The following is a 16,932-nucleotide window of genomic DNA, read 5'->3' as shown; positions in this document are numbered from 1 at the left end:
AAGCATAGAAATGTAGGGCTGGAAGCAGGGGTGAAAGTAGAAATAGGGACTTACCGGTATGGGGCTGGGTTGGGGCCGGCTCTGGCCCCCAGAAGGGGCGGGGCCTTGGGCAGGCGGGGTGGGGATGGGGGGGGGTCAGAGCCAGCCCTGGCCCGCCCTGTACAGGTAAGTGCCCTCCCCCTCACCCGACGGGATAACAGCGGCAGCTGGGGGCTCCGGCAGCAGTTTAAAGGGCCCAGGGCTCGGCCGCTGCTACAGCCCTGGCCCTTTAAACTGCTGCCGGAGCCCCCGGCTCCTGCTGCTACCTCAGGGCTCCGGCAGGCTCCGGCGACTATTTAAAGGGCTGGGGCCTCTATCACCCCGGGTCCTTTAAATAGCCGCCAGAGCCTGCCAGAGCCCTGGGATAGCAGCGGCATCTGGGGTCTCCGGCAGCAGTTTAAAGGGCTGGGGCCGTAGAGGCAGCGGGAGCCCCAGGCCCTTTAAATAGCCCCCAGAGCCCTGCCGCTACTCCAGGGCTCTGGGGGCTATTTAAAGGGCCCAGGCCTCCCCTGCTTCTACCACCCCGGCCCATTAAATAGCCCCCAGAGCCCTGGGGTAGTGGCGGTGGGGCTCCGGCGACTATTTAAAGGGCCCAGGGCAGTAAAGGCAGCGGGAGCCCCAGCCCTTTAAATAACCCCCAGAGCCCGACTGCCGCTACCCCAGGGCTCCAGCAGCAGGGCTCTGGCAGCAATTTAAAGGGCCTGGGGACTACGTGTTATTGTAGTGCAGCAACATAGGAGAATGTATGTCAAACCAAAATAGTCTTGTTAACAAAAACACATAAAAGCGGGGGGGTGGAAAGGGGGGCAACAGGAAGACTTTTTCCCAACACTGTAACTGACAGATAATGCTAAAATGCCATGAAGTTTTTCTGTTTTACCCTTCAGACTTTCTAAAATTTGACATATTCATGATCTGTGATCACTGATTTTTGAGCATCTGTATAAACCCTTCCCAAGTGTTACATTGTCTCATGAATCTATCTATCTATCTATCTATCTATCTATCTATCTATCTATCTATCTATCTATCTATCTATCTGTTTTACTGGTAACATCAAAGGGAATACAATGTTTTTTCCAATTAATTACTTTTATAAGCAACAATAAAGCCCCACTCATCCAAAAGATCATGATGTGATTAAGATTATGTCCCCCAGTGTCCATCACTAACTTGAAAAACTTAGTTTATCTAAATTTCTATACATATCCAAATAAATTCCTTATCTCCCATTTTGTTTGGATAAATAAGCATTTATAGCCAAGATTTTCAAAAGTGAATTTAGGTGAAAGCAGGGAGAGCCTCATGCCTGACCCCGCTCCCCAGTAGCAGTGCCTTGCGGGCGCGGCAGGAGAAGCCCCTGTGCCCTCACGCCCCTGCTCCCCAGCAAAAGCCAGGGGCTGCAGGGGAAGCCCTCAGCGCCCCAACCCTGGTCTCCCGCAGAAGTGTGGGAGTTGGCGGCGGAAGCCCCAGCGCTGGGACCCCCACTGCGGCCCTGGGACTGAAGGAGCTCTCGCTACCTGCCGCTGCCTCAGGGCTGGGGGAGCTCTCACTCCCTGCTGCAGCTTGAGGCTGTGGCAGAGGGACAGAGCTTCTCCAGTCTTGGGACTGCAGTGTGGGGGAGGGGCCCAGAAAGTAGCAAAATGGTTGTGGGATTGCAGTGGGGGCGCAGAATATGGGGACCCTGGGTGGAATGGGAGCAGGGCCCTGGGGAAGAGGCAGAAAGGGGCGGGACAGCAGGTGGAAGGGATGGGGTGGGGCCCCCTACTTGCTCTGGCCCAGGTTCCAGGAAATCTTAATCTGCCTCTGCTTTCCAGGCCTGCTGTGGGTCTTATCCAGTTGTTTTTTTGGGATCAGGGAGGAATTTTTCCCTCTGGGCAAGAGTGATAAGATATCTAGTGGATATCCTAGAGTCCTGGCAGGTGGGGATAATAAGGATAAGTTATGGCACTTATGAAAATAATTAAAAAGGGGGAAGGGTTAAATAAATTTCAATAAATATTGTTGCAATTTGTGGTTGGTGTCCAGTGCAGATAATAGGCTTCAAAGGGTCAGCACGTGGGACAGAGCACAATACCTAGGAGGGCCTAGTGGACCCTGTTAACCTGTAGGATGAAAGGAAGTCTTAAATCCTCACAAACTATGTACTCCCTTGTCCACCTTCATGCCCCCTTGCTCGAGGAGGATAGTGGAATCTAGCAGTGGGCTTAACCTTGAATTAAGTGGAGAGTAACTAAGAGAGCCAATCCTCATTCCTTCATTGTATGTCATGGGGCCATTTAGAACATAAGAACGGCCGTACCGGGTCAGACCAAAGGTCCATCTAGCCCAGTATCTGTCTACCAACAGTGACCAATGCCAGGTGCCCCAGAGGGAGTGAACCTAACAGGCAATGATCAAGTGATCTCTCTCCTGCCATCCATCTCCATCCTCTGACAAACAGAGGCTAGGGACATCATTGCTTACCCATCCTGGCTAATAGCCATTTATGGACTTAACCACCATGAATTTATCCAGTTCTCTTTTAAACGCTGTTATAGTCCTAGCCTTCACAACCAATTTAACCCAACATGGGACCCAGTTAATGCCTGATAGCTTGAGTGGGGTCAGTCCCCTCCCAAACTAAAATAAAGTTGTGGCCTATCTGTTTTCATTCTCGTGAGCGTCCAAATAGAGCATTTCTGAGTAACCTCATCCTCATCCCCCATTAATATTTCCCTCTATTGAGTATAGTTTTCTCATTTCCTTACAGCTGATACCAAACGGATCCAGCCATAGGATACAGTCTGAAAGAAGTCCTTATTCCAACGTACTGCATGCTGTGGAAGGATTTGCACTGGTACTACTTTGTAGTTTCCAGGTTGCTACCCGTAAACTAGCAGTTTTGATTCTCAGAGAGATCCGTGCTTTATTTCTCGCCCTGGGACAGGCAGAGGTATGGATTTTTTTTTAGAAGTTTCAAAAGAAAATTTTCCAGAGATAAAGCTCTGAACTAAAATTAACAGTGCTGCTTTACCATAATGCATATAATGCAAGAGGTCATTTATTATAAATAAAACATTTGACGTATTTGAAATTTGCCATTTTAATTTGTCTGATTATTGCAGACCTTACAGTTTATGGGCTGTTGACTGTAAAGGACTAATCATGTTCTTTTTGCAAAACCTGTTATGTTATTCACAAAGAACCTCCAGGTTTGCACAACATCAAACCCTTTTTCAGGTTGTTTTTTTTTATCAAGTACACCCAAAGGTATACTGTAAAGTCGTTCCTTGAATTGAGCAAATAATTTTTGTATCATCCACATTATTAATTTTTAGTGAAGATAAAATTCACTATTACAGCATATCAGTATATTCAACAAAAACAGCTTAATAAACATTTAACTTTATTCACATAAAATATTCCTTGTACGGTACAGAAGTCTAACTCTTTTCTTGTGTACAGATATAAAAGTATGTAGTCTTTCTGTGTGCGGATGGCCCCAACACACTGAGCCATCCAGCTGCCTGAGAACACAAATATGTGTGTTCATAGAAAAGGAATGCTTTAATTAAACAGTTAAGCTAGGTTTTCAGTCCTTTGATACCAGATGTCCCAAGTCATATGGGATTTTCTGATGAGCACTTTTGTTCAGTAAACAGTGAACTAAGGCCAGTAATTAACTTCCTTTCAAACCACGAACTGGGCTTGACTTTGAGGTTAATACAACAAAAGGCAAAATTTATCCATCAAGACAACCACCTGAATATATTTTTTACCAATTCTGTATCTTATAATCTTTCATGCAGTTCTGTTTCGTGTATTAAACAAAGATTAAAAGAATCAGTTAGCCAAGGAAAGTAGTTGACTGCTATTACCTTAATTTGTACAGGATGATGACAGGCCTATGATTGATGTCATGGATCAACTAAGTTCTTCTATTCTTGAAAGTTTTATTCATGTGGCAGTTTCTGATTCGGTAAGTACTTGTTTATTTTCACTGATTGCTAATGGTTCACCATATATGCTGAACAAATATAACATGAAATCGTTAAAAAAAGCTATTAGAAATGCACAGAAAATTCCTGTGCCACATGCTAGACATGTAAAAGATATATGATTAGTCTAAAAACTGCAGTTGTATTTCAAAACATTTCAACACTACAGGTAATTCATTTATTATTCAGCTGAGCACAAGTTGCCTCTGAAAGTGCACTATTACTACACCAGCAATGGTAATTTATCTGATGATAGACATTTGCAATATGCCACCAGCTATTTCATGTTTATAGGGGCAGATCCTCAGCTCCTGTAAATTGTCATAGCTCCATTTAAATCAGTGGAGTTATGAGAATCTACCCCTTATTGTACATAGCACCTCCCTTGTGGTAAGTGTCAGTGTTAGTTCTGGGTTTTTTTCATCCTGGGCAGTCATAAAATATACACTGTAATACAGTAGCAACCAATTGTGCTAGGTGCTTTACAAACATAAAGAAAGACAGTCCCTGCCCCAAAGTTCCAGGGATTTTATTTATGGGTAAAATTTTCAAAAGCATTTAAGTGACTTAGGTACAAAAGTCTGTAACAAAACAGAAAATTTCACTGAAAATTTGTATCTATGTCAGTATATGTATGTATATAAATGTGTACATAAAAACATATGCCCATACTGCTTAGTCATTGTTCATTCCTTTGTTTTGTTTTTGTCAATATAGAAGTTTGGTATATGATATAAAAACAGTTTTATATATACAGTTATGACCCAATAACATCAGTGTTTTTCAGATTTAATTAATGTTATTAATGTACCAAATTTACACATTTTTAGCCTTCATTCCCACAGATATTTTTCTTAAAAAAATAGTTAAAGAATATACAGTAGAGAATTGGTTTCTTCACATGATGGGAACAGCTCTTGCCAATAGGAGATGGCATTTATAACCGATCAATGCCTTGATTGAGCAAAACATGCGAGCATCTTTATTTAGGAAGTAGATGCCTAAATGCCTTGCAGACATAAATAGTTGGGAATAAGTTACTACCACTGTGATTTTGTTTTGTTTTTTCTTTCCACAGACTACATTACCATTAACACACAATGTGGATTTGCAATGGCTGGTAGAATGGAATGCTGTCTTAGTAAATAGTCATTATGATGTAAAAAGCCCTTCCCATGTCTGGATATTTGCACAGTCAGTTAAGGATCCATGGGTTCTCTGCCTCTTCAGTTTTCTTAGACAAGAGAATTTACCAAAACATTGTCCTACAGCTCTTAGCTATGCTTGGCCATATGCTTTTACGCGGTTACAGCTAGTAATGCCTCTTGTGGATCCAAAGTAAGTGATATTCTGGGTTAGTGACATTATTATGTAAATTCTATAGTCCCATATTTTCAGACCAGTTTGGCAGTCCAGCTATGCTAATAGTATCCAGACTTTTGGTATTTGATATGATGATTGCCACTTTAAACTATAATGATTCCTTTTCTTATTGCCTTCATTGATTTTATTTAATAGTATAGTTGTTGTTACTCGGCTTGTTTCATTTTTTAAAAAAGCTCTGGAAAATTAAAATTAGGAACTGGAATTAACTATTTTTTTTTAAAAAAAATTCCAGTATCCCTGTTAATGCAAAGAAAACCAGTACAGCGAGTAGTGGAGACAACTATGTAACTCTGTGGAGAAACTATCTTATTCTCTGCTTTGGAGTAGCAAAACCCAGTATTATGAGCCCTGGACACTTACGTGCTTCAACTCCAGAGATCATGGCTACCACTCCCGATGGAACAGTGAGCTATGATAACAAGGTGACATGGCATGCTTCAGAAGAATTATTCCGTAATTATTTTAAATATGTTTTTAAAAGAATTTACATGTGAAAGCCAAGTAGTAGTGTTAAAAGTACATCTGAGGGCTATTTCCACATATGTGATTTGGTTTAAGTATTATTATTTATTATTGAAAACATTCATTTGTATAGCACATTACACCATTTGCCATTAAATATTTGACAATTCCTGTGATATTTGCCACACATTCCTGTGTTATGTTGTTAATTCATATTCTAAATAGTATATAGTCAAAGTATGGAAATGCTGCACATAATATGCTAAAGTTAACTTTACCTTGTGTCATGCTTTTAATGCAGATCACTCTGTTAAATACTGTTATAGCACATACATAAGCAATAAGGCACAATGGGCGATGTATTTCTGCGCCATTATTGCAATTCTGGAGTGTGATATGAAACCAAAGGCGAAGTGGTAACTGCTTGAGAAATGTACTAGTTCCTACAAATTCATTGACTGGAGTCTTTTGTTGATATTGTAAATTTAATTTAAAAAGTACAATACTATCTATGAAAATGAAGTACAATACTGTCTTTTAAAATACAGAAAACTTTTAAACCAGGGTTTAAAAAATTAAAATCAGATGTTTTATTTAAATTCAGATTTATTCATAAAAATATGCTATTTAAAAATAAATTTGAAATTGACAACCTGTGTTAAGGCCTAAACTTACTATAATATATTAAAATAATTTAAGTTAACTACAAAAATAATATTGGAGTACTTGGGGAGGGGAGAGAGAGCTCAGTGGTTTGAGCATTGGCCTGCTAAACCCAGCATTATGAGTTCAATCCTTGAGGGAATCTGGGGCAAAAATCAGTAGTTGGTCCTGCTAGTGAAGGCAGGGGGCTGGACTCAATGACCTTTCAAGGTCCCTTTCAGTTCTAGGAGATAGGTATATCTCCAAATTTTGTTTTGTTTTTTTGTTTGCTGCTAAGATTTAAAGAAAGTCAACCCACTGAACTGGTGGAAGTCACTGGCTAAGCACCTGGATCCAGTGTTGTTGAAGTGCCAAACCAGCTTTTGACAGCAGTAACCTTTTCTGCAGATGAAGAGACTGTTTTCTTCATTTCTGTTTATTCGGCTAGTTCAGTTCAATGACTCTTTTATGCAAAGTTAAGTAACCAGTTGGAAGTTGAAAAAGCCGGAAAGCTGGGTTTTTTTCTTACAATCTATCAATAAAAACTAGATGTGAAAGGATTAGATCTACTGGTTCTAAAATCTTGAAGGCTATAGTGACCAGAAATAATCAGTTCACTAACAATAGATTGATAGATTCCAAGGCCATTGTGATCATCTAGTCATATAACAGAGGCAATAGAACTACCCCAAAATAATTCCTAGAGCATATCTTTTAGAAAAACATCCAATCTTGATTTCAAAATTGTCACGGACAGAGAATCCACCACGACCATTGGTAAATTGTTCCAATGGTTAATTACCCTCACTGTCAAAAATTTACATCTCATTTCCATTGAATTTGTCTGCTTCAACTTCCTGCTGATGGATGAATGGATGGATAAACTGTTTAATAAATCAGTTCATTTTAAATGCAACACGTTTTGATAAACTTTTTTCTTATGCTTTGTAAGGAAGTTTTATTTAATTAAAAATTGCAGTTTTGTGCATTTTTAATTTAATTTTAATTTCCATCCAAATAGAGCATAACATCAATCACTAGTAAAAATTAATCATCATCTAGTAAATGAGAAATACAACATTCTCCATTTTCTAACATAGAAAAATGTAAAACATTAAGAGTCTGAATTACCGGTAAATGTAAGTTAAAGCTATCTAATTGCTTAAATAAATGTGTATAGATATAGTGTATCCTCCTGGTTAGCAAAATGAAGCACTACATTTAGTGAAAAAGTATATCTGATTGCAAATCAACATGTTTTAATGGTTACCAACCAATGAGAATAAACCTTTTTTAAGGAATATAAGTAAGTTCAAATGTAAAACAAGATTATAAATAAATTATTTAAATCAATGTTTTCTGCTTGCTGATTTAAATCATGATTAAAATTAGTGATTGAAATTGCTTTGATCCATATATATACTGGACTTTACTCACATGGATATGGTGTAGAAGACAGACAATTAGAACATATCCACAGTTATAAAGTCATTTCATTATGATTTACACAAGGCACTTATTGACTCTTAAATTATTCTTTTTTTGTTGAATACTCATTCATGCTTTGGAATCTGTAATTGTTTATTTGATATGGGTAATGCTAATAATTAAATGTTGGTGATTTCTTAATAAATATATTTTAGGCTATAGGAACCCCATCTGTTGGAGTCCTGTTAAAGCAGCTAGTACCTTTGATGAGACTTGAAAGCATAGAAATCACAGAATCACTTGTATTAGGATTTGGAAGAACAAATTCTCTTGTTTTCAGGTACCGCAGAGTTTACAATAATCTCAGGAACTTGCTTTTAATTCAGATATGCTGTTTTTGTTTTAATGTAAAATTATTAATTTTTAAAATTTTAATTCTAAAATGTTAGTGATTATGTAATAAATAGGGTGTTGAATTTTGTGGGAGAAGGGAGTGACAAGGAGCACTGAATTAGCAGTCTATGCTTGTGATGTGGTATTGGATGGAAGTTCTGGGTGAAAGATGCAGATAGTGTTTCCCTGGTAACCTAATATTTCATAAGCACTAAAAAGCTTTACCTTTCTATTCATATTAGGTTTAATCTAACCTCCCATTATGTTAGTACTTTCTCCCACTGCCTTGGTGTAGAAACTGCAGCCCTAGTTGGAACCCTTCCTAAGATTTGGCCTTGCTCATTGGACCACAAGAATATCAGTGTTCAAATATGTAGCTGGGAGGGAACATACATTATCCAGATCAATAAATGTGTTATCAAAGCCTTATAGAGTGTAGTGTAATACTCTTTATCTTAAAAGGAGCATTTAATTCATGAAGATGGACTCAATTATGAAGGATTTTGTTTAGAAAGTTTTTGTTTTGTTTTAATTTAGGGAATTAGTAGAAGAACTTCACCCATTAATGAAAGAAGCCCTAGAAAGAAGACCAGAGGTTAGTTCAAGAATGAGATTTGTTTATTTAAATTGCAATATGAAGTTAAAAGTAGTAAATATGTTTCTTTAAAAAAAAACAGAAAGACATCCTATTGATAACTCTAGCTTGATATTTAATAAAGGAACTTTTCAATAAGAAAAAATTAGAAAGCAATTCCATTTAAAACTGAATTTAAATGGATTATTTAAAATTAAATTATTGTGTAAAATATACAGTTCATAAATTTGTATTTACATTTTTTAGGGGAGGAACAAGTTAGTTAAATACAGTGGCACCTCTTCGTGGTGAATTTAGATATAGTGAAATCCCACTTACAATGGTGAGGGGAAAAGATATTGTAACATGACTGAGCCACAACCGTGTTTCACAACAGCGTTGGAAATGTGGTTTATCTCTGTAGTATAGACAGGTCTTACCAGGGACTTCAGTTTCCGTTAGCCCTTGTCTACACTGGAAAGCTGCCCTGCTTTAATTCTACTGGTATAGTTCTAGTTCTGTAACCTCCAGCCCCCCGAGTGTGGATGCAATTAAATTGATATAAATAAAATAAAATTGCTTATAGCAACATAACTTATTCCCGTCTAAGGTATCTTTATATTGATATAACTGCATCCGCACTAGGGATTGTATTAGTATAACTATATTGATAACAAATCACACCCCTAAACATAATATTTTTGCTGGTACAACTTTCAAGTGTAGACTGCCCTTGCACTCAGGGAAAATATAACTTTTAATGAGGTTTTCCTATATTGACTGCAAATTCCACTACTAAGTGCAGTGACTGGTCTTATCACTTTCCCTTGATTTTTTTCTAATTTAGAGCAATAGGAAGAGGGGAAGGAGAGGGAAGACATACTTTCTGGTGTTCACTGGAAGACAAGACAAGACAAAACAAGTCATCTTTGTAGCTCCCTTCACTCCCAAGAAGGCTTTGCAGGCTGCACTTCCAGCTAGGTTAACCGGATATCCTGATTTTATAGGGACAGCCGCAGTATTCAGGGCTTTGTCTTATGTAGGTGCCTATTACCACCCACCCCCATCACCCTGCTTACAGCGGTTCAGGCAAAGAGCAGGCCTTGCCAACTGACTTCACATTTGTCAGGAGCAAAGCAGGGTTTTTTCTGCAGGTGAAGGAGAGCTTCCTGCAAGTGTTAGATGAAGAGGAAGCCTTAGAGTTATGAGACACTTTAAATCACACTTTCTCCTAGTGAAAGTATAAAATACAGGAGAGAGTTTATGAACTAAGACTACCATGTTGATGCTCACTTTCAAAGATCCAAGAGGCAGCATTCTTGGATATCATATGATATTATTTCAGCAGAATGAAGAAAGTGTGTTTTCAGCACCAAAAGTTGAATATTAAAAGTTATTTTTGGTCCAGAATTTCAGGAATATCATGTCCACTTTTTCCTCATGGAAAAATATGGCTATAAACTGTTATTCAAGAATTGTTTAGAAAGTTAGAAATGTGAACATACCTGTGTTGTTATATAAACATACCTGCACTATGGTACACACAAATGTAGTAGTGCTCCATCATAAGCAAATACATCAGTATACTGCTTTGCTTTAAACACTGCTTCAGTGACCAGGCTGGCATTATTTTAATGTCTGCACCTCGACACGTATTATGTATCTCTTTTTTAACCCCAAGAATAAGAAACGCCGTGAGCGCCGAGATCTGCTGAGACTGCAGCTATTGCGAATTTTTGAATTGCTTGCTGATGCTGGTGTTATAAGTGACAGGTAACACTGTTTTGTATGGAAGAATGTCCACTGGTGATGTCATCATTCTGTTTGTTAGTAGCTTCTTTGAACAATTATAAAATATAGAAAATATGTTTTTTTAAAATAAGCGACTATGGAAGCTTCAAATCTGTGTTTAAAGATTATAATGTATTACGTCGCAAGTTAAATGCACTGTCACTCATATTGAAATGTTCGACTTTTCTTTATCCTAGTACAAATGGAGCCTTAGAGAGGGATACTTTAGCCCTTGGAGCCTTGTTCTTAGAGTATGTTGATCTAACTCGCATGCTGCTAGAGGCTGAAAATGATAAAGAAGTTGAAATTCTTAAGGACATGAGAGCACATTTCAGTGCCATGACTGCCAACTTGATTCAATGTGTTCCAGGTATGATATATTACCTCATTATATTACACAACTACATTTAACACATGTGGAAGTACAATTGATATATTAATTCACTATTTAATTTTTCTGGGTTTCTCTTTATAAGCCACACTTCATAAAGTTGTTTTGTAGCAAATATTAGAGGGAATTTGGGCAACTGAATACAGAATTCTCTCAAGAATCAAAACAAAAAACATAGCAAAGCTTGCAATGCACATATATAAGACTCTTCTCTTTCTAAGCCTAGCAAATGAACCATACACAGCCTGCTGCAGCTCCAGATTTCTTTTACATAGGGCTTTATCCTGCAACCTTTGAAGTGTCAAAATTTTCATTAACTTCATTTGTTGTGTATTTGGTTGTCATGGGTTTTGTTACTATGGCAACTGAGTTAGACTATTAAGGGATAGCTCAGCCGGTTTCAACCGGCTGAGTGAGCTCTCTGTTTCTGTAAATAAAATGGAGGTTTTGGTTAGCTGTCTGCTCTCTGGCCTCAAGTGATTGCTTCCTACACCGGCTGCCCCTAGGACATAACACTGGCGATGAGGGTGGGATCCTGGTGCTGCTCCAGAAACAGAAGGAAGTAGAAGTCAAGGTAAAGACCAAACAAAGAAAAAAAGCTGCTTGTTTGCACTGACTGTGAAAGTGAAACTAAAAATCATGGCTACTCTGACCAGGCCCCTGGAGCCTTTTGATGAGAATACAGAGCAGTGGCATGTGTATACTGAGCGTTTTGAGCTTTTTGGTATTGCAAATGACATTACAGAAGCGAAGAAGGTGCCAATATTCTTAACTGTTGTAGGGGCTAAAACCTACTCTCTGCTACGCAGCTTACTACACCCTGTTAAGCCTGAGACTAAATCTTACAGTGACATTGTGGAAATCCTGGGGTCTCATTTCTCCCCAAAACCACTGGTAATTGTTGAAAGATATAGGTTCCACAAAAGAGACCAAAAGGAAGATGAAACAGTTGTACAATTTGTAACCATTTTAAAAAAGCTAGCAGAACACTGTGAATTTAAAGAGATGTTAAATGATGCCCTGCGTGACAGGTTAGTGTGTGGCCTCTGCAGTGAAGCTATACGGAAGCGCCTACTGACAGAGGCTCAGCTTACATTACAGAAGGCTGTTGATATTGCTGTCTCCATGGAACTGGCTACAAGGGAGGCACAATACATCGGTGCATCCCCTACGGTGCAAAAAGTGTCACAAGAACTGACCCACAAAACGGTGCAGAGTCAAGAATGTTACCGCTGTGGTAAGCTGGGTCACCAGGCATCAGAATGCTGGTGTAAGGACCTGGTGTGTCGACACTGTGGCAAAAAGGGACACATTGAGTATGCCTGTAAACAAAAGAAAAAGAGGCCTGTGGTCTGGCCGACAAAAAGAGGAACCTTGCATACCCTAGAGCAGACCCAGGATGATCAAGGTGACACCTCCTCACAAGAGGAAGTGCCACTGCATGTTTTGTCTTTGGCAGCGGGCTCAAATGAATACTGGGTAACCCCCTTATTGGAGGGCAAACCTATACTCATGGAACTAGACACCGGTGCAGCTGTCTCGCTGGTTCCTGAGACTGTGTATAAGGAAAAGCTACAGCATCTTCCGCTTAAGGCAACAAAAACTGTTCTGAAGACGTATACAGGTGAAGCTGTGCCCATGTTGGGCACTATTGATGTTAAGGTGGAGCTCAATGGACAGGCGGCTAAATTGCCACTGTTTGTGGTGAGAGGTGACTACCCAGCCTTAATGGGTAGGTCTTGGCTTGGGAAGATTCAGCTGAACTGGGCAGAAGTGCACCGGATGACTAAAGAAGAAACCAGTCTAACCCCTGTACTAAGGAAACATGCTGCTGTTTTTGGAGATGATTTGGGAAGTATGAAGGGAATCACTGTGACATTGAACATTAAACCTGGCAGTCCACCAAAATATCTGAAAGCCCGAACTGTGCCATATGCCATCAGGCCAAAAGTTGAAGCAGACCTGGAGCGCCTGGTCACCAATGGAGTCCTAATACCAGTTACCCATAGCTCATGGGCCACTCCTATCGTTCCAATAGTGAAGAAAGATGGCTCTCTCCGGATTTGCGGTGATTTTAAAGTCACTGTCAACCCAGTGTTGTGTGCAGAGCAATACCCGCTTCCCCGCATCGATGACCTCTTCGCAGGCCTGGCTGGGGGACAAAAGTTCAGTAAGATTGATCTGAGTCAAGCATATTTACAGATGCACGTCGATGAAAAGTCCCAAGAGCTGTTGACTATTGTGACTCATAAGGGGCTTTATCGATACTGTCGCCTACCCTTCGGAATCACATCGGCTCCCGCCCTGTTCCAGAGGGCTATGGACCAGATCTTGTGTGGCTTGTCAGGAGTTCAGTGCTATCTGGATGATATCCTGGTCACTGGAAGAAATGAAGAGGATCACTTAAAGAATTTAGAGGCTACCCTACAAAGACTGGAAGAGTATGGCCTACGAGTTCGCAAAGACAAGTGTGAATTCTTCAAGCCCTCTGTTGAATATTTGGGACACATCATCGATTCTGCAGGTCTTCATAAGGCCCCTGCAAAAGTTAAAGCTATTGTGGAGGCTCCCCCACCTCGAAATGTAAGCCAGCTACGCTCATTTCTAGGACTACTGAACTATTATGGAAAGTTCATCTCACAGTTAGCCACACTGCTAAAACCACTTCATGAGCTCCTTGGGCAGAACAAGGCCTGGAAGTGGACTGAAGCCTGTGATGTTGCATTTAACAAAGCTAAGGATGCATTGTTAAATTCTGAAGTTCTAACGCACTTTGATCCATCCTTACCCCTGCAATTGGCCTGCGATGCTTCCCCTTATGGAGTGGGAGCGGTCGTGTCACACATTATGCCTTCGGGAGAAGAAAGACCTATTGCTTTTGCTTCACGCACTCTAAGCAAAGCAGAAACTAACTACACCCAAATCGAACGTGAGGCATTAGGAATTGTTTTTGGAATTAGGAAGTTTCATCAGTACCTGTTTGGGCGAAAGTTTACTCTTCTTACAGACCATCGACCTCTGACATCAATTTTTGGACCCTACACAGGCATTCCCCCATTAGCTGCTAGTCGTATGCAACGTTGGACATTGATACTTTCTGCACACACATATGAAATCAAATATCGGAAATCCACTCTGCACGGCAATGCAGATGGCCTCTCAAGGTTGCCTTTACCGGTCAAACATCAAGATAGTGCCCAAAAGGAAATCTTCTACTTTGAACAGGTAGAGAATACACCCATCACTGCTACTCAGATAAAGAAGGCAACCCGCGTTGACCCAGTATTATCCCAAGTTATGGACCTGGTGATGCATGGAAAAATCTCAACAAACCTCTCCGATCTCACCCGACCTTGTTCCCTACATGTCCAGGCGGACGGAGTTATCGGTCCAATCTGGTTGTTTGTTGTGGGGGAGGCGTGTCATTATTCCACCACCCCTGAGATCACAGATGTTAGAACAGCTACATTCCGGTCACTGTGGAATAGTGCGCATGAAGGAAATTGCACGAAGCTATTTTTGGTGGCCTAGATTGGACAGTGCTATTGAAGAGAAGGCAAAAGCTTGTATGTCATGTCAGAGTGTAAGAAATGCACCCCAGTGGGCACCCCTACACCCATGGGACTGGCCTGAAAACCCGTGGCAACGTATTCACGTTGACTTTGCTGGCCCCCTTGAAGGAAGCATGTTCTTGGTGGCAGTAGATGCCCATTCTAAATGGCCAGAAGTCTCTATAATGCAGTCCACTACTGCAGAGAGTACTATCCAAAAACTACGAGGACTCTTTAGTCGTTTTGGTCTGCCAGAACAACTTGTGAGCGACAACGGACCGCAGTTCGTCTCTCAGGAGTTTCAAAATTTTATGAAGGCAAATGGGATACACCACATCACGTCAGCACCATATCATCCGTCCACCAACGGATTAGCTGAAAGATTTGTGCAGACAATGAAAAACGCTTTGAAATCAGCAAAGGGACAACACTCCATTCAAAAGCGTCTGGATACCTTCTTACTTTCCTATAGAAACACACCTCATGCTACGACCCAGGCTTCCCCAGCCTTTCTAATGATGGGACGACAGCTGCGCACTTGCTTTGATCTGCTGAAACCTTCTGAACCCAGACAAACTGTGTAACATCAGCAGCAATATCAAGTAATCAGACGGGCACCCAGAGCAAAAGACCGAACCTTTAGCCCAGGGCAGCCAGTTTTGGCTCGGAATTATACTTCCAGAGCTAAATGGGTCCCGGCCACAGTCATCACTCAAACAGGACCTGTTTCCTATACAGTCCGGACTGCAGAGAATCTTACCTGGCGGCGACATGTAGATCAGCTGTTGCCAGGTCATGCCAGTCTTCAGGACCCATCTGCAGTTGAGGGGTCTGACTTCACCCCTCCTGGTGAGACACCGAATCATGAGTCACCTGTTCCTGACTGTTCTCCTCCATTACTGCCGGCAGCTGAGATACCCCTTTGCCCAGCACGAGCTGATACCACCTCCTCACCTATTCGTGCTGCGGACCCTGAGCCCCTAGTACTTTCGGGTGCAACAACACCAGAAGTTCGCCGTAATCCACCTAGAGACAGAAGGCCTCCTCATCGGCTGGATCTTTAGTTAGGGCGAACCCACGGTTATGGGGCAAAATAATCCCCAGGGTTTAGCCGGGAATGGAGGCAGTCTACCCTCCTTCTCTAGTTTAGTGTGTGTTTTATTTAGGGGATGTTCTTATTAGGGGGGGAGGAATATGTTGTGTATTTGGTTGTCATGGGTTTTGTTACTATGGCAACTGAGTTAGACTATTAAGGGATAGCTCAGCCGGTTTCAACCGGCTGAGTGAGCTCTCTGTTTCTGTAAATAAAATGGAGGTTTTGGTTAGCTGTCTGCTCTCTGGCCTCAAGTGATTGCTTCCTACACCGGCTGCCCCTAGGACATAACATCATGGGTACTCAATTAGGCTCATAGAAAAGAAAAAAATCTCTACTGATAGCTGCAGAAATTGTTTTTTCAGTTTTAAACACATAGTGGAAAACTTGCTTCCAGTTGTACCCCATTTCAGCAAAACTCCCTTTGGCCTTTCTTACAGCAACAGATTGTTCATATCTGCTCTTGCTTTGCTATATTATTATAATATTGCCATATACTCATGCATTGTGTGTGTTGCAAGATTGGTTTTAAAGTGTAAAGTAATTCTATTAGCAAACAAAGTAAAAAGGTCTGCTTCAAAAGGCTCCACCTAACTAATAGAAACTAAAATATGGAAGCTAGCTCGCTCCCAGTACATTTGCTGTTTACAAAATATTTGACAGACAACATCAACAGGCGTACCAAGGAGTAGGAAGGCAGGAATGCAGAAGAACTAGGGAAAGAGAAATGAGACTACTTATTAACATAGGCCAGAAATGTGCACAACTGAATGGTTTCATGATTTGGTTGTTTTCAGGTGTATGGTATATGTAACATATATAAGAGATGTACAAGATAAGGAAAAGAAGTCCATAGTGACCATCTATAGTTGATCCTGCTCCCATTCCAGTCAATGGAAAAATCCCATTAATTTGAAAGGTGCCATCTCATTAGCTATTATCAGTGGACAATTTACTGAAATCCTTTTTTCTGTTCCCATGCTTATAGGGTTTGTGTGAGAAATTACTCAGTAGTGAATATTTGCAAAGGTATTCCTCTTTGCATGTATTCTCATTGTGTTTATAATCTAGTGTGCATTATCTATAGTAACTATATTTCTATGAACTTTGCACATTGAAACAGCCGTTTTATATGTTCTGCAGAAAGCCAACAATAACTATTAGTTAATTAATTCAAAATTTCTTTACAAAGAGACAATTAT

At 40.5% G+C, this 16,932-nt stretch overlaps 1 protein-coding gene across 1 annotated transcript in view; it reads left to right on the top strand.

The window, feature by feature from the left end:
• The window catches only part of FRY (FRY microtubule binding protein), a 398,333-nt gene that overhangs the window by 236,222 nt on the left and 145,179 nt on the right, over nt 1-16,932 (top strand). Inside the window, exons 23-30 of the mRNA XM_045016361.1 lie at nt 2,792-2,974; nt 3,914-4,000; nt 5,098-5,357; nt 5,638-5,827; nt 8,153-8,277; nt 8,868-8,925; nt 10,586-10,677; nt 10,893-11,065. Of these exons, the coding sequence (XP_044872296.1) occupies nt 2,792-2,974; nt 3,914-4,000; nt 5,098-5,357; nt 5,638-5,827; nt 8,153-8,277; nt 8,868-8,925; nt 10,586-10,677; nt 10,893-11,065 (1,168 nt within the window). The remainder of the gene's footprint in view (nt 1-2,791; nt 2,975-3,913; nt 4,001-5,097; nt 5,358-5,637; nt 5,828-8,152; nt 8,278-8,867; nt 8,926-10,585; nt 10,678-10,892; nt 11,066-16,932) is intronic.

This window comes from Mauremys mutica, chromosome 1 (genome assembly GCF_020497125.1).
Source record: "Mauremys mutica isolate MM-2020 ecotype Southern chromosome 1, ASM2049712v1, whole genome shotgun sequence".
NCBI classification, from domain to species: Eukaryota; Metazoa; Chordata; order Testudines; family Geoemydidae; genus Mauremys; species Mauremys mutica.
This window is presented reverse-complemented; position numbering and strand designations above follow the sequence as displayed.